Source organism: Phycodurus eques, chromosome 18 (genome assembly GCF_024500275.1).
Source record: "Phycodurus eques isolate BA_2022a chromosome 18, UOR_Pequ_1.1, whole genome shotgun sequence".
Classification (NCBI taxonomy): domain Eukaryota; kingdom Metazoa; phylum Chordata; class Actinopteri; order Syngnathiformes; family Syngnathidae; genus Phycodurus; species Phycodurus eques.
Window position 1 is genome coordinate 13,178,883 of NC_084542.1, and position 26,989 is coordinate 13,205,871.

Below are 26,989 nucleotides of genomic sequence, written 5' to 3' on the forward strand. Positions count from 1 at the left end.
TTCGATACATGACGCTTTGTTTACGTTTTAATGTGGGTTCGGAATGTTGTCAAAGTTTGCCGATCATTTCGAGGTGGTGTGGGGGCCCCTTCGCTGCTGCTTGCTGTTTTAATTAGAATTTTGGGTTTAGTTTTCATCCAAAAGCTGGCTAATTACCTTCACTTTCATTATATTGTTATAATACAGTTAAGTACCGAGTAGCTCTCCTGACAAATGTATTATTATTAATTCATCAAAGCCAAAACTCTGAGAGAATGTGAGATGGAACTGCGTCCTTATTCGTTCCCTTCATCGTCTATAGCGCCAATATTTAATTAACTTGTCCAATTTATCTTGTGCCGAGGTAACGAGTGGAGCGTGACGAATGAAGCGCCTTCGTGAAGAAAGCACTATTCCTGTCTGCAGCAGCGCATCCGCCCACCAACCAGATGGCAACCGTGCAACACAAAATCAATTAGTGTCATGCCTTTTCTGCAGGGCTACAAAAAAAAGCAATTTCCACTGCATATCACGACTCGTGTGCACGCACCTGACCCAAACTGCTCACGAGAACGTTCGGCGTTTGTGCGGAATCTAAAGATGCATTAACAACTGTCTTGTTTGTTTGGTTTTTTTTCCTGTGGTCATCCGAGTGTTGTTTTGGAAGCGTAGCAGCACATATGAAACGCCTCGGGCTCAGGCAAAACATTGTACTGCTATCCCTGGTTGGGGTGGGGGGGGGGGGGGGGGGGGAATGGTTTTCACATAAATGGCAAAACCTAACTGATGTTGAAACCTCCACTTTACGCCCTTGTTTTTCCTTGACGACGAGCATTTCACAGCCTTCAAGCCGCAGATGCTTCTCATCAACCAGAGTGTAGCCATCAAATCTCACTGTTCATGTATTCAAAACCAGCTAATCCTTTGCATTTATGCCCATTATCCCCATTGAAAGTGTGCAAGTACAGAAATTAAGGGGTATATTAAAAGCTTTAGCACAGTGGCGACTAGGGTTGTAAAAGGTACATGTACAGCTATTTGTTTTCAGATTTCCCAGCAATATGCTTTTGCCAGTACATCTAACGTAGCTGAAACTACAACCCCAATTCCAATGAAGTTGGGACATTGTGTTAAACATAAATAAAAACAGAATAAAATGATTTGCAACTCATGTTCAACCTATATTTAATTGAATGCACTAGAAAGACAAGATATTTAATGTTCAAACTGATAAACTTGATTGTTTTTAGCAAATAATCATTAACTTAGAATTTTATGGCTGCAACACGTTCCAAAAAAGCCGGGACAGGTGGCAAAAGAGACTGAAAAAGTTGAGGAATGCTCATCAAACACCTGTTTGGAACATCCCACAGGTGGACAGGCTAATTAGGAACAGGTGGGTCTCATGATTGGGTATAAAAGGAGCTTCCCTGAATTGCTCAGTCATTTACAAGCAAAGATGGGGCGAGGTTCACTTCTTTGGGAACAAGTGCGTGAGAAAATAGTCGAACAGTTTAAGGACAATGTTCCTCAATGTACAATTGCAAGGAATTTAGGGATGTCATCATCTATGGTCCATAATATCATCAAAAGGTTCAGAGAATCTGGAGAAATCACTGCAAGGCCGAAAACCAACATTGAATGCCCGTGACCTTTGATCCTTCAGGCGGCACTGCAACAAAAACCGACATCAATGTGTAAAGGATATCACCACATGGGCTCAGGAACACTTCAGAAAACCAATGTCAGTCAATGCAGATTGGCGCTACATCCGTAAGTGAGACTTGAAACTCTACTATGCAAAGCAAAAGCCATTTATCAACGACACCCAGAAACGCCACCGGCTTCTCTGGGCCCGAACTCATCTAAGATGGACCGATGCAAAGTGGAAAAGTGTTCTGTGGTCCGGCGAGTCCACATTTCAAACTGTTTTTTTTTGAAATTGTGGAGGAAAATAACTATCCGGACTGTTATGGACGCAAAGTTCAAAAGCCAGCATCTGTGATGGTATGGGGCTGTGTTAGTGCCAATGGCATGGGTAACTGACACATCTGTGAAGGCACCATTAATGCTGAAAGGTACATACAGGTTTTGGAGAAACATATTCTGCCATCTATGCAACGTCTTTTTCATGGACGCCCCTGCTTATTCCGGCAAGACAATGCCAAACCACATTCTGCACGTGATACAACAGCGTGGCTTCGTGGTAAAAGAGTGCGGGTACTAGACTGGCCTGCCTGCAGTCCAGACCTGTCTCCCATTGAAAATGTGTGGCACAGTATGAAGCGTAAAATACGACAACAGAGACCCCGGACCGTTGAACAGCTGATGCTGTACAGCAAGCAAGAATGGGAAAGAATTCCACCTTCAAGACTTCAACAATTAGTGTCCTCAGTTTCCAAATGTTTATTGAATGTTGTTAAAAGAAAAGGTGATGTAACACAGTGGTAAACATGACCCTGTCCCAGTTTTTTTGGAACGTGTTGCAGCCATAAAATTAAAAGGTAATGATTATTTGCTAAAACAACCAAGTTTATCAGTTTGAACATTCAATATGTTGCCTTTGTAGTGTATTCAATTAAATATACGTTGAACATGACTTGCAAATCATTGTATTCTGTTTTTATTTATGTTTAACACAACATCCCAACTTCATTGGAATTGGGGTTGTACATCACAGAGATTTTGTCATTTATAATGAATGTCCAGGGGTAGCATGAATATTTTTGTGGACGAGGATTTGTGTTAAACCTTTCTTGTAAAAATCCAACTTGCCATTAAGGTATTTCAGCATTTAGACAAACGATTTTTAGACTTTCACGCCAAATTCCAGAAAATTGAGTCCTCCTTTTTTGTATGCTGCCAACATAAGATGAGCCTTTTAGGTTGCATATAATTTTCAATGTCCCTCCCTCTAATGCTTGACAACACTTATTGAGGTCTTTGACCATGTTTTTGTTTACTTTTGACTGAAATGCTTTAAGGACGGATCTTGTAAGGAATATCCTACTTCCCAACAGTAGCTAACCTTGGCAGGTCTCATCACATCCATCATCTTATCGTCGTATTTCTCGGAATATCAAACCGTTTATACCTCAGAAGTGATACCAAGACAGAATTTGACAAAGGGAAGGAGCGGCGTACTCGCTAACACTTTCAGGGGAAATTTGGCACTTTTCATTAGCTATGATAAAGCAACAAATGACAGCGACAAACAACCGCTGGAAAAGTTAGACTTCTGTAGGTATTTGGAAAGTTTCTCACTGTAAAACACGCAAACAAAATGTCCCAACAAAGGTACTGCCATACTGTACATTCATTATGAGCACAGCCGTGTAGGAGTATAAACACAGGGAGGAATTGTGTGAAATAAAAACAATAGGATGCCCATCATTCTGCTCTGTTTTGCTCAGCATCTTTTTCATCGTATCAGGTCCTCGTCGCCCTCTAACTCAGCAAATCCGGGCTTCCGCTACGTTTGCTGAACACGTATAGTCGGCCACCCAGAAGTCATTCAGCTTCTCGAGCAGGAATTTAGGAGGAAATCGTACGAAATGTCCACTTCGTTCACGCTGTATTTAGCCCCAAGTTGCTGCCTTTCTTGCAGCTATCTAAGACAAGCCTGAAAAATGGCTTCAACAAACTGAATTTAGGGGGTCCTCGGTTTACGATGGAACCGACATACGTTTTCAGGTTACGAAGGGCGCACAAAGTTTACACACTTACCGCTGTACGTATTTGATTGTTACCACTGTATTTTATTTGATTGTTTTATATTTATGGCCTAGAAGATTTTTTCATACAAATATTTACTTGATGACTTGACTGCTGTGTTAGTGTCGGTTAACAACACGGTCTGATGACAAACTTGGGAGAGGTTGCTGGCGTAGGAATGGAAATTGATTGTAAACCGAGGACTCACCGTACCTCTGATGGGAGGTAGTTTAGTTTTTGTATGGACAAAACAAAAAAGGCAGTTTTTAATTAATCGCGGAACGTTTTGTATGAGATCCTAGTAAATTCCTGTTTGTGCGGTGAAATATAAAAATGTATTTCATAAACTGAAATGTTGTGCTTCCCGGATGCCAACATAAAACACTGATCATAAACCTCTGCCATAGAGATTCTTTAACATTTAAAAGTTATACAACGTACACGATCGGCATCATTCGTAACGCTTCCGTCCGCTTGGATATTTTGGCAATGCAAGGGGGACGAAAGAACGGAAGAGGGGGGAAAAAAAAAAAAGTCCTCAAAGCATTTGTCACAACCAACGATGAACAGAACATTTCTCATTTTCTTTGTTGTTGTTTTTTTGTTTGTTTGTTTTGTTTTTACAATACATTTCTTAAAAACCCCAGCTGGTTAAGGTTATGGTCTCAGGTAGATCGTCCACAGTCAAATCTTCACAGTTTGTGTAAAAGCAGAGAAACATTCTCGCTGCAGTAATAAAATATCAGGACTATTATCAACATTATTATCATTATTATTCATATCTTTTGTGTTCTGGTAGCGTTGTCGTAGAAATGGCGGCAGAGAGGAGCGGGCCACCCAAGGTCCCTCTCATTTTTGATTATTTAAAAAAAAAAAAAAAAAAAAAAGGCTACCTCAGTTGGGTAGTCAATTCAATGAGTGTCTTTATCCATTGAAAAATAATCAGAGCCTGCATTTGTTGTTTAGTTTCCAAGCCGTCATGCGGTCTAGCCAACGATCCTTGGCCTCCGAGACCCGATACCCCGTCAGCACTTGTGTGGGGGACGAAAAGAGGCGCATGTAGAAAATAGGCCATCAGGCGAAGCATGGATGCGCGTGTTCGATGTTGCGCGACAGCCGGGCTCGGGATTCCGCGTTGTAATCTTGAAGGCACTTTGTTTCATGGCAGAAAGAAAAGTGGCTTCTTCTTTGTCTCCAGTGGACCGACGCGACTCTGCGTCAGGCTTCGCTCATCAGACTGTCGTACCGTAATCAATCACGTCCTGGACTTCTCGACCCGCCCTGTAGTCCAGCTGTCTTTTCGCCATTTTTTTCCCCCCTTTTTGTTCTGCCATCATACCATCAGTTGGCCACTTGGACTGGTGAGCACAGTGTAAAAAGTACATAGGCAGCCATGGGGGATGGGGGGAGGGTCTTAAAGCAGACAGAACAAAACGTGGCCAGAGGTCTTGTTTTTCTTCAGAACAGCACCAAGCAGATAAAAACAAAAACGAGGCCGGTGGGGAAAAAAAACAAGCGATTGGCATCTGGTGCGAGGGAAATGAAGATAAAGTTACACAGAGAAAGGTCTGATTCAATTTCCTCCTTCAAAATGTCAGCAGCATTTTTATATTCCGCTGCCTTGCAAAGATTATATATTTATATATATATATTTTTTCATATAACTTCATAAAATTGTTCTTGTGCTTTACAAACTGCCCCTCCCTCGATGCACCGCCAAAGTTCACTCTTTGTGCTCATGAAGAGAGTCCCGCACCGAGGAGCACTGTACTGTCAAAGAATATTTTTTTCCCCTTCAAAAAATTTGCACATTTTTAGGACTTTTTCTTCAGATTATTTATTTTTCTTTTAACCCAGTTCAATGTCTTCATTTCTGTCCCAATGCGATCCACTGGGGCTGGAGGGGACCGTCGCCGCTTTCGGGATGCGTGAATCTTTGGTGATGGGTTGCCGAGGGTACAGCTCACAGACTGCGGGTCTGAAGGTCGGCCTCTGAGACGACGGCCAGAAAGGTCACCTCTGGCCCTCCAGGAGGGTTATAACCACGGTGACGCACAGCAGCCATATATGCAGGGAGGTGGACTGAGCAATGGCACTAAGGTCTGCAAGGTGAGAAAAAGTAACAGATTTTTTATTTGCAGCACAAGCAGAATATTAACAGGGACAGACTGTGGGAAATGGACTTTTCACTATCAAGTGTGAAATTACACAACCAAGTATATTGGGCTACAAAGAACATAATCATGACAAAAAAAGTCAATTTTACAAAAATAGCCGCCATTTTAGAAGGAGAAAAATGATCAGAATAAAGTCAGAATTACAAAAAGAGTTGTCGTTGTATTTCTTGTTTTGCTTTGTGTTGCCAAGCAAATCTGAGGCGTGAACAAGCTTTCTTTTTTGGTTGTTGATGTGCCGCTGCTCGAGTGAAGCAGAAAAAAAATTCAGCAGTTAAGGTATTTTAATTCTCTTGCATGTGGGCAAGGAGAGCCACAGTGGCCCATGCACGTTTACTGTAGCGGTTTATTGGACAGAACAAACAGTTAAACACACAAATACCAATTGACAACACTTGCAAGGAGCTGCTGTGGGCTACAATTCACACCCAACCTAATCAACCGAACTTTGCCTCCTGATGTCCCTCGCTAGGCCACGCCCCTTAAAGGCACACATCCAAAACACAAATAATGGAGTAATTACACTTTATAAAATCACTTTATCAGTGCTAGTCCTTGGGTTATTTTGACTATATTTGGACAAAAGCATGCCACCGACATATTACGAAGGCACCTTGGAACTGTTTTAAATTGTGATGTAAATTGTGCCGTCGGTTGGAGTGAGTAAACATGCGATGGAGTGACCCCTATTTGTGATCTTGGCATATCAGGCCCTACTTCTTTAAATATTTTAAGAACTACCAAGAAGCCATAACTACGTTTTTATGGGCTGAGAAGCTGCAAGCGAAACAAAAGCAGCGCTTGGAATTCACCCCTAATCGAGTTTCGCTTTTCGCGCGCGGGTGGCATCCATCTGACGACGATCCCCTTTGGGCAGGATCAACCCCTGTGAGGTCGCGCTGAACTCTTCTTGATTAACAGCATCAGCCAGAGGTCACGTTCCTCAAACGTCCACCTCCTGTACCTCACGTCGAGTCATGTAAGATTTATCACGCGAGATTGAGTTTTATAATTCATGGTGTCGTCGCCGTGTGTCCCGAGGGCCGACGACCACTCCCCGCAGCCCCAGAGTGAATTTGAGAAAAAATACTTTCAATAATGAGAGATCATAAAATAAATACGTGGCACCGACTCAAAATTGCAAACTGATTTCCCCCACAATGATGAAAAGAGACTAGTACGCTCATTTTTCCATGAATTGTTAAAAGGGACATGTGAGGTTGAGATATTTCTGAAGCCAAAGCTCCTTGGAGCATAAGGAGGCGAGATTCAATCAAAGCAACGGCATCACTTTTGCCTGCCCCAGATTACTTCTTCAATTTCAGGCCATTTTCCGTGCCCTACTTTTTTTTTTTTTTTTTTTTTAACCTCTGGTTTGTTCATACTGTCCAATTACGGTCCCTGCGCTCGGCTATCGCGGCCGTCATTCATGTGATTGCAACACCGTTGCTACAGCAACCGGCTCATTTTGTTCCGCACGGACAGGCCGGCAAATGTGTACGATTAATTTGTTTTATCTTTTTTTTTTTTTTTAACAGAGGGTCTCAAATGCGGCGGCACTACTCACTGGGCGGCGGGTCTCGACACTCCCCTTCCTCCAACGTGACGTCATCGATGGCGATGTCGCCCTCGATGCCCGGTCCTCGGATTCCCTCGAGTACCACCTGGAAAACGTTAAGTGTGGTAGTGAAGTCGTTCGTCCAAAAATACAGACATACAGTGGGCAGTCATAAAAGTGATGAAGAAAGGAGAACACAATTTGATATTAGCATAAACAATTAGTAGTAAACGATTACGAGTAAACAATTACACCAGCAGTCATTTGTAATGCAATACAATTGCAAAAGCATACTTCACCACAACTTACCTGAAATGACGCCATCGGATGCACGCTGACTTTGGCCTGCTTCCAGCGCTCCCCTTGGTTACCGCTTAGCGACCACACTGGCCCATCTGGGCTGGCTAGGCCCTTTTGCTTCACTAAGGCGTTTAGCGTCCCTGCGGGGGGGAACATTTTTAATTGTTTTTTTTTTTTAAAGAGAAATGAACATCGCGATAAATTATTTTTTTTTATATCACAACACATAACCTTCCCGTTTATTTTTTTGGGGTACACTAAAACCCTTCACGGGTAATGAGTTTAACATTCAACATTGTACCTACCAGAATCACTTTTTTTTTTTTTTTTTTAAATGAACTTGTAAAATAAACTTGAAAAATAGCTATCCATCCATGTTCAATACAGCTTACCATAATAATGCAACTCATTACGGTCCCTATCGCAGGTGACTTTTGGCCGAGAGGCGGGGCACATCACGGACTGGTTGTCAGTTGCACAAACAACTATTCACACTCAATTTTACAGAATACCCAGAGAACACCCACACGAGCACGGGAAGAACATGCAAACTCCACACAGGAGGGCTTGAGATAAGATTCGAACCCTGGACCTCTCGGCTGTGAGGCATAGTGTATGTGTGAACCACCTGTAAGAATCTTTCGCTTTCAAAAATTGGTTGAGTTTTTGGGCATGTTGAGGCGACAAAAAGGCAATTAGTTTGTCGGAAGAATAACGATAAACATCATTTCAAGCGAGCCCTAATGTGTGTGCAATTGCAAAGGAAAAGAAAAAGAATGTATAAATTGGACCTTTCTGCCTCTTGTGTCACTGCCAGGTCAATATATTTAACATAACATGTAAATAGAAAAAAAAATAAAACGAATAGAACAAGGCAAGCAGAAGAATGTTTTTCTCATATTTTTAATATGATGTTTTGAGCTGGTAAATAAAAAGTAGATTTATATCACAAACTAATAAAAAACAGATAAACGTGAAATTCAGAGCTTAAATCCACAATCGAAGACAATATGGATTATAGGCTCGTTAATGACATTGTAATGTTCTTCAGCACCGGTTACCGACTTTTTAGGGCTTTTTTAAACGCAATTTCATTTTCCTCAGATAGTCACCTTTGTCACGCGTGCATTTCCAATTCAAACCCTCGCTTCAGGCGACATTCAAAGCCCAGCCGGGAAGGTCAAACTCAAAGTCCTGCGAAGTAATACATTTTTAAACGGGGTCCTCAGTGCTCACATAAATTATTCCCCAGCTCATGAAATTATCACAAAGAGCTTTAAAATAAAATAAAAACTTTTTTTTGCACTGCTGGTGACACATGCCCACCGTCTGAGAACGCTAGCCCCAATTAGCTGAGACCTGCTGACCTTATAGTGCTAGTTACTTAGCTAGCCATAAAGTGCGACAGTCAACCCTCGCCATTGTTTTATAAACTTTTTATTTTTATTTTTTTTAATGGTCCATAACCCCCAACGCAAAGTGGAAAAATCTCCAAATAATGGATGCCGCCTCCTAAAAATGTTCATATTTGCCTACAATAAACGTCAAGACCTTTATACTCCAAACTATGATCCCAAAAGCCAATACCGTTTCAAACTCATCTTATGACACTGGCCTTAAAAATAAATGGTGAACAGACAATTTTACTTAAACCGGAAATAAATGCACCGCAAGTGTGAGGACACTCGATGCCACCCCGACGCAACCTGTAAAAATAGGTCCAAGGTCAAGGGATGTTGGGTTTTGTACATTTTAACACAATTTCCATGAAAGAGAAGCATAACACTTTTTGGGAAAGTCCGTACCTAACCAGTGTTATTTCAGTATTCATACTTTTTGCGTGATTTTTGTTTTGTAAATTGGTGCGAGCTTTGGTGTGCGTTTGACCGATCGGTTCATCAGAATTCCTCAATCAAAGGTTAATCAACAATGAACAATCAATGGAATTAGGAATGGATCGATGGGGATGACACAGTGTATTGCACTAATGGAATGCGTATGTGGTGTATGTGATGCTGAACTATAATCGGTATCATTATATTTCTGTATTCGGCTGTCCCTTGCTCAAAGACAAATTCCTCCATAGGGAGAGAAATAAAGGGAAATCTCGAACCTTGAATTACAACGTAATACATTTCGACACAATCCGTCACTCTCGTCGTGAGAAGATAGCAAAAGCTATACGTGGGTACCGCTATCATCACTGGCTTTCTGAGATGGACTTGTGAAATGTCAGTCAGTCAGGCGTGCTCAGACACAACCCGGCATGTTTAGAGTTCACGAGATTGTCAGCTACTGAAGTCTGTCGCTTAGGTCGTGAAGTGTATTATTGGAGCAGATTACTGTGAGTCAGACAGGATAAAAAAAAATAACACTGGGACATTGTCTGGGCTGAACCCGTCTCCCCTCAGCGAGACCTCTTGTCTGGCGCCGGGCTTTGATCTGAAACCGCCAATGACGACACAGAGTGCAACCGCATCACCCAGCACTAAAAACACACTGATTGCGCGAGCGTTCGTTTGTCTCCGTGAAGTGGAAGGGCGAGCGGCATGACGGCGGAACGCGAGAAGGTTCTACTGTACGTCCTAGGCCTTGTTCTTTCATCGGAGCTATCGCCCCCAGTGGGGGGTGAGCTCCCGTACGCAACTTGACCTGCTGGTTTATATCTCCAGTGTGGGCTGACTTTACTTTGACTTGGCATTACATCCTGAGTTTTGTTCAATTTAAAGACCTGTGACACAAACTCTGAACGAGAAAAGTACACATTACTCTTCTGCACATTTGCGGTTCACTCTTTGCAAATTCACCAATTCATTTTTTGGGGAACATTTGCGCTCTTTCTGGATATACTGTTAGGCGAGGTACCACGCGCCTTGCTAACAGAAGGCTTCCTTCTCGGCTGGTGATGAGGTCAGACCTCCACTTTGCGGTTTGCCACAGGCTGAATCCCATCAAGCCACACGGCACGAGCACCACGGGCCAACTTTGATGTGCGCCTGGCTAAATGAAGCGTGACCCTAATCTCAGGTAAGCCGCCCGACAGCTAACAACGGAGGAGTTTCTTTTTGGAGCCTTCGCCACTCGCCTCTCATCAGCAATGTTGCGGCCTGGAGTGCTGCCAAGTCACAAGTTGAGTCAAGCACGTGACTCCCAAATAGCATCTAAAAATTTCATAACGACACAGTTACATGGTATGGAGGGGGTCCTCGGTTTATGACGGTCCGGACACAAGCGGTTTCGAGGTTATGAACAGCACGGAATGAACTAGTTTGCGGTGCGGTGTGAGAATACGACGTCAAGTGGCAAAGAAAAAGAAAAAAATATTTGTTTTTTATATTTATGGCCAAACAGTGTTTTTCATATAAAACTGTATTTTAACTATGACAATTCGAAGTTACAAACAGCACAAGAAGACATGCTCATGTTACCGCGCTACTTACTGTTACATTGCCGCTGTTGGAATAGAGCCTCCACGCTACGATTTTACAAGAGTTGCTTTTAAATTCTTGACTCTGTTAACGAGTTAACCGCCGGCGAGGGAAATTCAAAGCATACGACGAAGTACTCACACTGCCCGCGATAACGACGCAACTTGACTGTTGTCAACTTTCAACATTTTTTGAGAAGTCGAAGATTTTTTTATGAGATTGCACAACCAAACAGGATCGTTCCTTATTTCCCTCTTTCTGATGTGTGGAGACCAGCCTTGAAATGAGAGATGTGCTTGAAACGAGGCTCATTTAAAAATTGTACGCCCAGGTTTACAGCAATCTATAAGTGCTATAAGCAATCTATTTCTTCCTTTGCCATTTGTTGCCTTTGCCATTATTCGCTCGCATGATTTCTTACACCCAGGGCAGATTTATCGAAGGATTTTCTACGGGAGACTACGATCCTGCAGGGCCAAATTAAATCTTACCCAACTATTCTTGTGTGCTTGCAGATGCTTGCTTATTGTCTTCCACCCAAGCCCTGTTTTATTGCAGTGTGAATTTTGCGCTTAAAACCCTTGACAACCCTCCGTCATGTTTCACCGTTCATACCTTTAATGCGTCTAAGCCCTCCACTACCACATTATGGATCCTCCACCATGCTTAACTGTAGGTAAGCTCAATTTCCTTGCTGAATACAAAGCTGGAGCAAAAAAAAAAAAAAGAAAAAAAAGAAAAAGATGGTCTGGTTTGGTCCATGTTCTCTTTGGTAAAGATCAGTCATGAAGTTGAGTCCTCATCTTTCATAGATGCCAATAATGGCAGCCAGAACTGTACATGTGCACACTCACTATTTAAACCATTTGTCCCGAGCGCTCACGTCTGCGGGGCGGGGTCACCGCAAACCTATCATGCCAGGCTTAGGGGTGAACTTCTCTCCCGGCCTGAGAAGCGGAGTACTAAATGGATCGCGGCTGCAGAAGATCTGAGCCTGGTTTCACGTCCTTGACATTTAGCTCATTCATCATAACACAGCGCAGACCGGGCATGGGCTTCGCCACAGACGAACGGGGCAGGCAGGCGAGCGAGAATCTGGCTGGTGATCAATTTGAGCAAATTGGAAATGTCACGGCCTACTCAACCTCGGCAGGAGGCCCGGAGGAGCTCTCATCTCGCCGCCTTCTCTTTTTACCAGCTCCCCCTTTTATCCCACCAGATGTTCACGCTGGACCCTTGACCGCCATACATGCACTTTATCCTTACTCCTAAGGTCAGCTGGACAATTTAAAAATTCTTATTCCCAACATTCACAGCAACACGGATGCTGTGACCTGATCATAGTGACAGGAGTTCAGTGGTTAAACATCTGCAGCCAGTCCACACGTATACTGATATTTTTAAAGACGTGTTGCTACTGAACTTCTAGGAGCTGTCTAATTCTGGCAATTCCTCATTAATACCACATCCAAGGGTAGAATTTTCAAAAAGCTCCCAAAACATTTGTGTGAACGAAAGAGTAAAATACACACAAAAAAATAGTTATCGTATACATATACATTACAAATATTTCTGCCAATACAGGACCAACTGTGAATCTCTTCAGGGAACGACCTTTATCACACACAAGATGGTTGGTCGAGCAATTTAGTCACGGCCGTCTATTATTAGACAAAGTCTCTAAGACAGTTTCTAGAAAAGTGTGTTTTGAGTGTGGTCAAGCCCGCAAAAATGGTCATTTATTGGGCCGAAAAATACAAATGACAGAAATGAAGTAATTCTACAAATGAATGCATGGGAATAAAAAAATCTGTGTTTTCAGAAATATTCAGTGGAAGGACCTCCTAAAGTGCCAACTCTGATTTGTGTGTATTTGTATTATTCATGCCAGTGGAACTGGAAGACAGCTGGATGAGGAACTAAGGAGAGGAGTCAGCCAAGTGGGTTGTATGTGGAGCAGAAGGTTGGGGGAAGCCAAGCAGGTGGAGGACGGCGATGGCAGCGATGCCGCTCGCGTCTCTCTAGAATACCGAGCTAAATGCTGCCAAATGCTTGCTGCCAGCGTCTAATCGAGGGAGAGGAGCAGAGCGCAGACGTCAGCTCAGCAGTCGCGTTCAGTCACGACAGTGTTCCCCTGCTATATGGCATATTTCTTCCCATAAGTGTTCATTTTTAATGTGTTTTTACAATATACAGTACTTACTGCCCGTGCAAGTGGGAAAGAAGAGGCACAGTCGCACAACTCAGGCAACACCTGCTGTTTTCCACAGCTCACATGCAGACACTCGCACGCAGACACGCCAACACCACACGTCACGCCATCAGGACCCGCCGCTTAAAGGCATATTAGTGTACACAGACACTACAATACAAACTGTATTTTCGAAACGTTTCATGCTTGAAAATTGCATTTTTTGTGTGTGTTCAAATACATCTACGACATGTTTAAAAAGCTCGTTTCACCTATTGCGAGTTGGTCTGGAACGTATCCCCTTCGACAGACAGGGGTTCGCGGTACCCATGCACGAGTGATACCCACGGCGAGTCATTCCCATTTTCTTTTTTTTTTGGCACAGTTTTTAAACCAGACGCCTTCCCTGATACAACCAACCCATTACTTAAAATACAGCCTGTACAGTTAATAAAGGTTTTATTTCCAGCGGGAATAATTTAAGTAGAACAGCGAGTTAACCTTTTACGAGTTGAATGTTCCCAGCTCTGCAACTTCCCTCGGAGACCGGTTTGCACATAAAATGGCTTCAAAATGATCTGACAAGACTTCATTTTCTGGTTTGTTAAGCTCATAAATGTCAGAGGTGATGGTCCGTAACTTGGCGGCACAAACAGGCAAAAAAAAAAAAAAAAGAAGAAGTGGTGGTCCCGTGGGTGGATAAAAACACCTGGTGGCTCTGGCACCAACGAAGAAAGGCCAAGCCAAAACTGCGGCGCAGGCAGCGCTGAACTGGGACCGGGTTGTCTCCTCCCCCCCGCTGAACCACCACAGGACGCATAATGCATGATTACACCTGTAATCTCCACAAAGCTGCGAGTGGTTATGAGAGGTGTTCACTGGCTTAAAGCGGCTGCAATCCTTGTCCCGCCATTGCACTTGCATCCCGGCTAGTTCGTGCCCTAAGCTCTGGGGAGGTTTAAAATTTTTATTGGTTTGTATAAAATACACCGTAAAGCGACTACATCAGCAGGGAGGAACGCTCGCATAGACACGAAAGGGAACACGCGAGCGCTAAGACCCACGGGCCGATAAGTCAAATCCTTAAAGGAGCAACTGCATATATTGTGTGCATAACCCTCCAATGCAAAGTGACTGGCGAGCCGTATATTTAAAAGCTTAAAAACGCTGTGCAGTTACACCGTTGGCCTACCAGTCGGTCGTGAGGAACAGCTTTTATCCAGTAGCGGTATCACGCGTCTGTCTATAATCTACCTGCAGCTCAAAACTGAACTCGCCACTATATAAGAGTTGTTCCATATAGCGCAGTGTTTGCGGTCGGCTAATTGGGCCCCCGGTGGAGTAAGCTGAAGTGGCTGACAAAAAGCCGGAAGAGTGCTCCCTCGATAGTTTTGCCACCTTCAAATGGTTGAAAGGTTGTGTTGCAAAGAGGAGGAGATACACAGTAAAATATCTTTAGCCGGAACAACCTGACAGCCGCTCAAAAATCCTCTCAGCGGTCGCCTTGAGTGCGTCGCAAAGCGATGAGAAAAACGCCCTCACCTCCACGAAGGCAGGCGTCCATTTTTCCTCGTCCTTCATCGCATAAACAAACAACCGCTCCATCACGACTAAGACAAGCATACGCGCACACGCTATTGTGTGAGATGCGCAGGTGGCAGGATAGCTTCAGGTTCAAGAGCACACATCCGTCAATTCACCCCAAGGCCGACGTGATGTCTCGCACATGGTAAATAACATTCACTGTGGCGCTTTCTCATTAATTGTGTTTCTATACAGCTGAATAGTAATGATATTTAATGTGCGAGGAGCGATGATCCCCATTATTCCTTACAATAGACCAGTATGGGATGCCTATGAATTTCTATAGGCGAGGACATTCAACAAGACCTTTATTGACCTTTGTTGTTGCTTTTTCGGAATTTTGCATCTTCCGTCCGTCTAGTACAGATATTCACAACTGGTTGGTCAGGACTCAAAAGTGTGGCACAGATGCATTTTGGGTAGGTCACAGACAGGTCGTGAAAATTATAGGGGGTGTTCGGTTTACAACAGTACCAACATACATTTCAAATCAAATCATCTGCAAGTCATTTATTTTTAGGGGTAATGTAAGATGAGTTTGAAATGATATTTAAGAGTGTTGGGATCATAGCGTGTGGAATATTTAAGGTCTAAGGCGATTATAAGCATTTTGGGGGGCCTCCATTACTTGCATTTTTTGGTTGTGGTGGTGTACTTACAGTACATGTTTTCAAAGGCTGTTTTTTTTTAACCAAGCGTTTTTTTAAATTGTTGTGAACGTCTATAAAAAATGCTCGTGACTTAGCTACTGTAGGAAAATGCAGTTGAGAAGCAATTTTTGTGGCATCGGACAAAATCTGTAGGGGTCGAAGGACCCAAAAATGGCCGTTTAAAACAAAAATGTCAGACTTCTTGTGTCTTTTTGGGCGTGGCTTCTTGAGACTATTTTGATGGGTCTACTAGATTAGATCTCTCTCTCTCTCTCTAAATATACATACATATATATATATATATATAGATCTACTAGACATGCCCACCAAATCTCGTAATTACGTGAAACTGGCTTCAGGCTCTGATGACAACAAATTAATTGGGAAGCTACCCAGCCAATTTTTGGCACAGAATGACAAAATCTATTTTTTTCCCCTTGCAATTAAGCACCACCCATCTGTCTACTATACATGGTTTGGATTTGGTCGCAATAGGATAAAATCTCAAGGACGTGTTTGTTTTTGAAGGACACGTGGAAATGGCCAAAATGACCCTAAATTGGCTGCACGAAACCGAAAATGTTCCTGCTCCATGTGTCTTTTCCGGCATGGCTTCTTAAGATTTTTTTGTTGTGAGTCTACTCATGAAATTCCATGTGATTACTGCATGTATCTTACCTATGTGTTTCCCATACATGTGGTAGAAGAAGCCGAAGCAGTAGGCCGGCGGGTTGGCGATGCCGTAGGGGTTCTTCGGGGCGATGTTGAAAAACGGACTGACGAGTCGCGCCTGATCCCCTTCCTTCCGTGGCCTCGACGTTTCGATGTACATGTAGAACCCTTCAAGCAACAAAAAACAAACCATTTGGAATTTGACCAGAATTCTGTTTTTGGGGAAAACACATACATTCCAGACATTGCCACCAAAAGCTGAACACTAACCCAAAACCTGAACTGTAACTTGTTAACTCTAACTCACAATTCCTAACCCAACCCAAACTTAGCCCCCAACTCTAGTGTCTATTTACTATCAAAGGAATCGATTGTTAAAAACATTCAACTACGGCTGCAACTAACAATTATTTGAAAAATGGATTATTCTCTTGTTCTGCGATTGGCTGGCAACCATTTCAGGCTGTACCCCGCCTCCTGCCCGACGACAGCTGGGATAGGCTCCAGCACGCCCGCGACCCGAGTGAGGAGAAGCGGCTCAGAAAAGGGATGGATGGATATTCTGTTGTTTATTTTTAACAATGAAAAAAAATGATGAATCAGTTTATATAAAAAAAAAAAAAAAAAAAAAAAAACCTATAAAACTTCCACCCCTTTATTCAAAATCAGGACATCATTCCGAATTGACAGTGCAGAAAAAGCACAAACAAAATAATTATGATTTAGTTACTGGTTTTGTCTGTAACACATAATTGTTGATAATTGTCTTCCTATTGGAAAACATGATAATTGTTTTCCAATAGGAAGGATGTTTGCAAATGTCTTATTTTGATGAAATAAAGATAATCAGCCTGCTCTCTTATTAATTATTGATATTTACTGTTGAGAGGCTGAAATTCAGAAGTTTAATATAAACAATGTCGCTAAACAATAAATAGATTGTCAAAAATCATTAGATTACTTTGATAATTGATTAGTGGATGAATCAATTAATCGTTGCACCGCTACATTCCACTTTCCGATTTTCTGATAAATCACCATGACTTCTTGTTTGACCTTGACATGGATGCCTCAGTGACTTGTAAAAAAGAGAAAGGTTGCCATGGTGACTATATAAACCTACTTCAGTGCTGCTTCACATTCAGTAAACTACACTCTTCAAGACAAATATTTCTCTTCTCTCTTCTTTAACGAGAGCCTTTGTTCGCAAGGCTTAAGAGTTTGCTGCCGTTATCGGTCACAGGCAACAAATACAACGGCAAGTTGAGGCTATCAAGCAGCGCCCCCCCCCCCCCCCCCCCCCAACAGCCAAAAAGCTAATGGAATATCTCTCTGGGCCGAATCGCAGATAATTATTCTCAAAGAGGAACAAGGCCCAGTAATGAAATGCTGGACATTTGGAGACCATTACGTGATTAGGGCTGATGCATTATTTACTGCTTCAGCTGCTGCTCCTGCTGCTGGAGTTCCACAGAGTTTCAAAATTGCCATCACAGATAAGCTCATATCCTCCATTCTGGTGATCCTCTATTCATCTCGACTATTGAATACCTGATAATGAACACGCCGCATGCTAAACACCAGGCATGGTAGCCACGGTAACCACAGCGAGGAAAGCATGCAAGCTGTTTTGATTGTTTTGCGTCGAGCAAATTGGTAGAGGCATCCATTATGCAGCCTCATACTTTCAATAATTCAAACTTGTATTCTTGTTTTTTTTCCGAAATAGTGGCACTTTTAGGGGCATGTTTGAAAAAAGCCTTTACATGAATCATGTCCGATGTTGCTCATTTTATATCTTGCCAGGTGCAAATGTATGTATTTATGCATGGAGTGAGTATGTGTGTATGTTTTAATTACTATATACATTACTGATGGGTTTCATTGCATACTTGTGATACATAGTATTTTTTAAGGTATTCGACTGATTAGCTTTTTTTAAATGTATGCCAGTTTGTTATGTTACATTGACCTTGGAGTGAATGATTTCAAACACAGTTGATCTCAATGTAGTTTCAAAATCCGAACAAAGTCGGCCACTTGGGGTAGCAGCGGTGGCACTCACCCTGCTTGGAGCCGGCGCGGTCGCCACTGGGCCCCGTGTTGGGCGTGTACTTGGTGTCGCGCGTGGCGGCGCTGTGCCGTGTCCAATCAAAGTCGTCGTTCTTCTCCTGGGTGAACATGCAGATGGGCTCCTCCTCGAAGCTGCAGTGGAACTCTCCTGGCCAGAGTTATAAACGTACAGTCACTGTGTGTGCGTGTGTGTGTGTGGAAACTGTATATTCATGAGACCTGCGGGCAGTGTGTGTGTATTCGTGTGCGTGTCTCAGGGGGATCTACAACAGCAAAGTCCTAATTACGCCACACCATGTAACGAACAGATTTCTAAATTAAGACATGAACTTCCGCTGACTGCAACATTGGCGAGCTCATGTGGCGGGTTTCCTTGTCAAAGAAGTGCTCACAATGGAGGGATTTGCTGCTGCGGCTTTTTTTGTTGCACCACAAATATGCCACATTAGCTTGTACACGATGTGTGTCTGTGTGAGTGTACGACTGCAGAAAAATCATGATGGAGTGTATGTACGCCATAAAAAGCACACAGCCACAGATTCGATTAACGTAAATACAGTTCTTGTTTAAAACGTTCAAATATTAGGGGTGTAAGGGTATGGCATTAATCACAGTCCCATATTTTAGTTTTAAAGACCCTGTAATATAAATGCAAAGATCTGTTTCTAAATACATTGTACATGTTTGAAGATACATCCTGAAAATGTATGCAAAAACTGAGAACTATGTAGTATTCAATTGTGGAGATATAATGTTCCTGTTTTTCACCATTTCAGTTTTCCTGATTTTTTGGGGGGGGCCAAAACGGTGCACGATGACACACTTCTGCATACGGCAGAAGTTGCCCCTCCCCCACTATATAAGAACTTGAGTGCTTTTGTTGGCATCAACGTTTATCAGGGGGAATTGTGATGTGTAGTTAGCTAACTGCTATACATGCCTACAGCCTGAAAATACAACTTCAATCCGAAAAGTCCGCTTTAGAGCGCCTCATTGTCAGCCTTGAGTGTGCGCACATCACACAGGAAAAATGGTGGGAAGGGAAAAGTACATTTACACTTATACAGCACTTCTCACAGAGGGTTCTCACAAAGGGCTTATCGTGGTTAAACTACAGAATCATAAACAATATTGAGCTCCAAGAAAAAAAAACAAAGCAATCAAGTCTTACTGGAAATGTTACGAGATTGGAGGTGTTGGTTAAAGCTGTCCTGCCCTATTAAAAATAGACGCACCAGTTTTCATTTCTAATCCCATACTTTATCTTGCAACTATATATCTTAATGTTTTTCATTCACATAAACTTAGAAGCCGTGGAGAAGATGCAAGTCGCATGTAGGGGAACAAAGAGAAAATGCTCAAGAGTTGATGGAAAGCGTATGTAGAAGAAGTAGCCCACGAGGCGCAACCGAGGAAGGGGCGCAGTCAGAACCTCCGCTTAATCTGCACAAAGAAACAAAGGTAAACGTCTAACCGGCAGTTTCCTCAAAAGCAACAGCGTTCAGCATGCTGGGCGGCTCGTTCTGATAAATATTCATTGATTTATTAAAACGTAGCTCTCGGCCGTTTGCTGAGTCGCGACCTTAAGCAAAGCGGCGTGGGCAGCCGCTCGTCAGGTGCGTTCCGTGGGTGCGCCGAGGAAGAGGAAGCTGAAAGTGGCTGAGCTCCAGGTCGGGAGGACGCGGCAAACTCTCACCCTTTCTCACCCGCTCGTGGGCGCATCGATTTTCAAAATGAAGGTCTCGCTCCAGAAGTGATGTTTCCTTTTTTTGGATTGGAGAGTGACGTAACATCATCCATTCATATTTTCTCTGGCAGTGTTTCCTAACCTTTATTGAGCTCAGGCACATATTGTTAGCCTAACAGCATACCTGTAATTGCCCATTTCATGTTTAATTTACCGTCACGATGTCAATTAAAAAAATACAGTGTATGCTAAAAATTATGTTTTTTCTTTATGTGTGTGTAGATTGTCATGTCATGTCCAGGTCATGCTAATCCGCAAAGGCTGAATCGTGGCAATTGGACTCTTCTACCTTGTTGAATTTGTTGCTTTTTTTTCTTGTTTCTCGAAAACAAAAAATGAGTAAACGAGATTTTACCCTATTAAAATCTCATCGTACACTACCGAACAAAAATGTCACAAAAAGTATATGCACTGTTCCCGAGCGTATTTGCAAATTTGCCAATTCTTGGAATTTTTTTTTTTTTTTTTGGGGGGGAACATATCCTTCCTTATTTGCTAAAAAACTCTGAATCGCACAATTGCACTGAACATTGCCAAAGAAATGGTCCCCAAATATTTTAAAAGCAACAAATCTATTCATGTTCAAAACTTTTGACCTGAGTGACAGTTTGTGGTTCCAAGTTCCAAATATTTCGCGGAGGTCGCCTTGCCTCACCTGTACAACGCTGCATGAAAAGAAATTGCGCGGGAGTGCTAGAAGTGTTGCGCGCATGCAATGCAAGGATGGCAGATTTCTCTGTCACGTCAAACAGGAAGCATATCGAGCGAGACAACCATTCACACTCGCATTCACACCGTCACCGAGTGGGAATTGAATCCACCGGGACGACTTCAGGGATTCCTATTATGATGTCGGCGAATATCGTGTTTGTTGTTTCTTGTGTGCATCCATCATTTAAAAAAAAAAAAAAAAAAAGGCCCATATAAACGTGAGTAAATATTCCCAGCAGTACGGTGCAGCGCCAATCTCTCAATCAGTCAAAGTGTGTGATTTTGTAAAGTTGAGAGCAACAATGAAGAACGCCATTAGTGGGAGTAAACACTTGCACATGCAAATTGCGTGACACCGTCTACATCGGCCATCCATCACTGTGTGAAATAATTGATTCCAGTCACATACGCTTGGCGGAGAATGTTTCAGGGGCATGATTACTTTGCACAAGTGATCATGTGCGAGGCTTCACACTTACTTAGGTGAGGGTTGATGGGAGCTGTGGAAGAGAAAAGCAAAAATTAGGAAAGCTGTTTCTAATATATTGACACTCTTGTGCAGCTCAAAGCAAACTACAAATCTTATTTAACATCCTTTCGTATCCATTCAATTGAAGTATAAAACAATTTGTTGAATGAAATATAATAAAATGAAAGTTAAATTGAATACAATTAAATAAAGCAACATTAAAAATATTATAAACAAAATGATTAAAAAATAATGTTTACTACAATTAAATGAAGTCAAATTAAATATGTCCATCCATCCCTTTTCTGAGCCGCTTCTCCTCACTAGGGTCGCGGGCGTGCTGGAGCCTATCCCAGCTGTCATCGGGCAGGAGGCGGGGTACGCCCAGAACTGGTTGCCAGCCAATCGCAGCAAATTAAATACATTACATAAAATTAAATAATTTAAAGGTAAATTTAGATTGAATTCTAAACAAATGTTTTAAGTAAGTAAATTAAATAAAGTAAAACAAATTTAAACCATAATTATTGTCATGTATTAAATTTGATTATTCATTTATTTTATTTTTTTAATTTGGTGTTGCCTTTTAATTTGATTAAATGTAACTAATTTAATTGTATTATATTTCATTCAATTAATCAATTGCATTTTATTTACTTTAATTTACTGTATACAAAACCTTATTTAATTATTATCGCAATGTTTACAATGAAAAAATGAATGCCAAAACTTTGATTGAAATAAAATCATAAACTAAAATAAAATAATTTCCACAGTATTTAATCCCTTCCTTCCTGCAAGTACAATGCATTTGAAGCTAGTATTCACAAACTGCTCCATTTTTCCACTTCACTCTCATAGCGCGACGTACGGCGGAGTATCTGAAACCCGCTCGTGCCTCCAATTTTGGCTCACCGCACAAAGCAAAACGACGACCATGTGACGACTCCTAACTTGAAAAACATGGAAGTTGGGGCATTTATCAGTCAAGGTACTATTGTTATTTCCAATGGGAAAAATGATTGTATGCCAGTCTGACCACTTTAATAGGATTGTTCTTTCTCAGAAATGCTTTTAGTGGCATTGCCCATTCTCCTATACAAGGTGACTCCCATTTGGAGCACTAAGCCCATTTCATACAGCCACTAAAACATCAAAATGAACGCGTCCGCTAATCACATTAAATCCCTCACTCGTTCTTGCTTAGTTTCCGACTCCGCGGTAAACAACATTGCTGGCCATTGTAGAGGCACCGTCACAAAGGTGGAGGCTACTGCAACCAGCCAGTTTTTCTGCACTTTAAAAAAAATAATAATAATAAAGTGTTTTCCGAGCAGAGTAAACAGCATTTAACCTGCCAGGAAGATTCATGAGCATTTTCCAATGATCGATGGCTGACCGGCCGAATAGATGTGATGCAGCAGCTCAAGCACAAAACTATGCAGCCGCATGATTTATGGACGCTCCCCAGTCATGAAGGGAAAGGAGGGAGGGGTGGGCAATGATTATAATCCAAACAATTAAAGCCAGTAATAACAAATCATCCCGACAAAGGTAAAGTTGTCCCTTAGTGTGTAGACACACAGAGTGGATGTGCTGAGCTTCGGGCTGCTCATTGTTGCATGGATTTATGGAAACGTGGATATTTTGGGGGAAAACACAAAGAAGTTGACAATTTACAACCATTGGCCACACATTAGGTACACCTGCACAATGTAACGGCATCTAAGACTGTGTACAAAAATGGATATTAATGCTACACTACAGTAATAAAATGTCAAACTAAGTGGGTGTTTATTACCTCCCTTAAACAAAGGAGTTATTGATGTTCTTTATATGTTAGCAAATGGCTTATTTTGTTTATGAACGGTAGGGATGTCCCTATCATAGTTTGGTCTATAGCCGTATTTGGTTGACATTTACATCAAATTTTTTTGGGGGGGATATTTTATTATTGTAATTTTTTTTGGGGGGGGGGGGGGGGTATTTTATTGTTTTAAATTCAAATAAAATACATTTGGAAAAACTTTTTTTGCGACATGTATGCAGGGTTAAATGTAAAATTAATTATAAATAATTTAACAAAAACATTTATTCCCATTTATTATTTTAAATACAAATATAAAAATGTTGTATTCATTTATTCAAAAATAAATTGTTTTAAAACCATAAACAAAATAGGTTTAAAAATAGTCAGGTGGCTGAATTTTAAATAAATGCAAAATATTGACAACAATTTAGTAACACATTTTTTTTGCATTTAAAAAAAATAATGTAAAAGAAACATGTATGTAAAAACATAGTTAGAAATGCTATGTGACTTCAGGGTCAGACTGATTAAATTGAACATATTGTATGGACAACAACTGAACAACACATTTCTTGTATTTTAATCCAAAAATGTAATCTGTAAAATGATGTATGAAATGAAATCTGAATCTATTTTTAAACGATTGCATACTATATACATATTCATTGAATTTTTAAAACATTGTAAGTTTGATTCATTTGAAAAACACACCCAAGGCGAGAAAGGCTCGACTTTGTTCACTGTGCAGGCGCACTGTAACTAATGAAGTGTCCAGTGAGCGTGTCTATGCCGCAACTGTGGGTGTGTGCTCGGTGTATTAACGCTTTAATAATCTTTTATGCTGCCAATCCAAACCACAGTGGACTGTGCGGAATGAATAGCACTGCAGCATAGCAAGTGTATGCGTGTGCATTTGTGTGAGGAGGTGGTTGGTGCAGCAAAAAAAAGAAATTAATTAATTAAATGACCACTCGCAGCCTGGGGCCTTCTTTCCCTTCTCTCTTTCACGACAGCGCTCATAGATCATTTTTGTTGTCACCTTTTATTATTTACTTCCTTCATGTTGTTGCTACCTGCAGCTCGCTCGCTATTTGGTATGGTCGCATGAATTTGTCTGCTCAAGCAATGAGTCTTCTTCCACTGAGGAAATCAAGCCGAGGGAGCCCAGAGGCTACCTTTGCTGCTACTTTGCACACACTCACACACCCACAAATAGGATTTAACTTGCAATTTAACGCGGGGAACTATATTGGATAAGTGAAAACAAACGGGCTGGAATACACTGCGACTGTTGATGCAAGTATTTCACACGATACGTTGTTGAAAATGGAGGACTAAGAGCCTCACGCGATGACTGATGATGAAATGGAGATGCTCGCCAACGCAAACGTTCCACGGCGCTTTCGTACGCTGAGGCAACACAGTACAAAAAAAGTGATGCCAAAAAAGCGTCTCGTTTGACTGAACCAGCGGTGGAAAAACAAGTGCAAATACAAATCATGTTTCCCCATTGAAATGAATGGAAATGCCATTAATCTGTTCCAGCCCCCCAAAAAATTATGTTCGTAATTGTTTTTAATAAGTTCATAGCACTCTATAATGTTGTACTTTACAAAACCACATATACGAAACCACATAGTAACAGCATAATTAAATAGAATGTAAAGAATTAAATAGTTTGCACATCATGATAAATTCATTGCAACTTGATGTGTCTTACTTGGCCATTGGGGGCACTATAATACAGTCGTGCAGACAAATAAAGACTTTCACAACTACTGTGACTCAGTAACTGCAATAATATTGTTTTTCGCAGAGGGTAAATAAATACATGGCTGTGTTTATTGTTATATAACCTGAAATTTGTTATATGGTTAGTTTGACAAAATTCATCTCAAAGCCTTTTTTAAAAAAAACAAATTTTCACTATTTGCCGCTTTCTGCTGCTTGTTGTGAAGGGAGTTAAGTGCCCATACAGCACTCGTATCTCTAATTTCTGTTAGCAAATCAAAGCAAAAAAAAATAATTGTCCGAACAACAGCTCGCATCTAGAAAAACTCATAAGTCAGGTCACGCATATCTCAAAGCATTTCTGTACTTCATTACTGTACTTAAGTAGATTTTTCAGGCATCTGTACTTTGAGTATTTTTTTTCTTTATTATTTTCTTTTAATAATGAATGTAAGTGAATGAAACCACACTTCCAGGAGTTTCAAGTTCTTGGGACTTGTACTTCCTTGGACTCAAAGGTTTTACTCAGATCCGTTCTTGAGACCCGAACCCAAATGTTTGTGGACCTTTCCAAAGAACTAAAACCTTATTTTGGGCCAGATAAATTACCCCAGAACAAAATTCAGACAATAATTCATACAGTCTGAGCACACAATGGTCATCCAATGTGCTTTTAACATATTGAATCTGTTTTTTTTTTTTGCTGATAAAGAGCTAGCACTCCATGGAAAAGCTTGTTAGAAAACATTTTTAACAATCATCTTTCAATGCGACTCCATTAAACAGTGACTGAACACACTTTCTGATAATAAACTCATCCAAAGAATGCACACGTCCACTCATAAAGACGTAACACAGTGCTGCATGGTGTTCAGCATTGAATCAGCAGGACACAGGAGGTGTGTGGGGGTGTTTTGTGTGTGTGTGTGTTTAATTTACTGCTGTGTGCGCTCAAGTGTTTGCCCGCTGAAAATGAATCATTGCACTGACCTTAACAAAAAAAAAATCATTTCTGATGATTGGTTGGTGACTGTGTGTAATTAATATGCCTTTACCAGTGTTTTATGATCGCGGGATCGTTGACACGACGGGAAATAATCATTTCAAACGGAAAAAGGATTGATGTCCTTCGCTGACACGAACCTTTTATTAGCTGTACAGGTCATTAAGAAGCATTTTAAATGTTCCAAGTCAAACGAGTGTAGGAAGAAGTCAAACATTGTTAAAAGTAAAAGCAAAGTGGTCAATCTTAACTCTAATGATGGAAAATGAAAGCAAAATGCGACAATTTATTTGACAATCTTAATTGTCATGAGGTATAAAAAGAAGGGCTCACATACTACTGCATTTTGTCCTCATCACTTCAGTATATTTAACAATTTACTAAAGAATGATGACAAAAGACGAAATGCGACAAATCAAATGTTTTTGCTATTAGTATATCTGTTCTAACTTTAATGGTGAAGGTAAAATGTGACAAATCAAATTATTGACACTTTTAATTGGCGGACAATTGTAAAAACGAGTTAACTACTGCTATTAGCAGGGGCCTATTCAGTCATTTGTGCGCCCAAGGCAAACCCAGTTATGGGGTCCTCCACAGCTGTATACTGTACTGACAAAAACCTTTTATGTTCACCTCAACACAAGGTCTTTTATGATAAAGTCATTAAACTCCTTGGTGATTATTTTGATCATCTCAATGCTTTTACTTTAATTAATAGGAACATTGTTCAACATGGTACACTCGCCTGACTTTGGTGCAGGCAGCGTGGGTTCAGTTCCCACTCAGTGCCGGTGTGAATGTGAGTGCGAATGGTTGTCCGTGTCTATATGTGCCCTGCGGCTGACTGGCGACCAGTTCAGGGTTCAGGCTGGGATAGGATCCAGTGTCCCGCGACCCTAACCAGGATAAGCGGTGTTGAAAATGGATGGATGGATTTTTCAACATTTAATACAGTTTACCATTTCGACCGCTTTAATACTCAGTAAGTATTCTTGACAATACCACTCTCCACTTCATTTAAACTGCATAGTCATTGGTTGATACTGACAGCAGTGCTACTGCCACTGTCAAAAGCATCGAGCTGTTGTTTTTGTCAGTTATGCGCATTCGATGTCATCGTGAAGGTTGAAAACTTAGGTATTTTTAGGAAAACTGTTAGTTTTAATTTTTTCATAAATTTTCCTCACTTTGT

At 41.4% G+C, this 26,989-nt stretch overlaps 1 protein-coding gene across 1 annotated transcript in view; it reads right to left on the bottom strand.

The window, feature by feature from the left end:
• Positions 1-2,372: 2,372 nt before the first annotated feature.
• The window catches only part of LOC133417081 (MAM domain-containing glycosylphosphatidylinositol anchor protein 2-like), a 152,195-nt gene continuing 127,578 nt past the window's right edge, over positions 2,373-26,989 (bottom strand). The window contains exons 14-19 of the mRNA XM_061704566.1: positions 21,261-21,281; positions 18,316-18,471; positions 16,257-16,418; positions 7,735-7,865; positions 7,435-7,531; positions 2,373-5,795 (exon numbers count right to left, since the gene is read on the bottom strand). Coding sequence (XP_061560550.1) covers positions 5,707-5,795; positions 7,435-7,531; positions 7,735-7,865; positions 16,257-16,418; positions 18,316-18,471; positions 21,261-21,281 — 656 coding nt within the window. The 3' untranslated portion in view covers positions 2,373-5,706. The remainder of the gene's footprint in view (positions 5,796-7,434; positions 7,532-7,734; positions 7,866-16,256; positions 16,419-18,315; positions 18,472-21,260; positions 21,282-26,989) is intronic.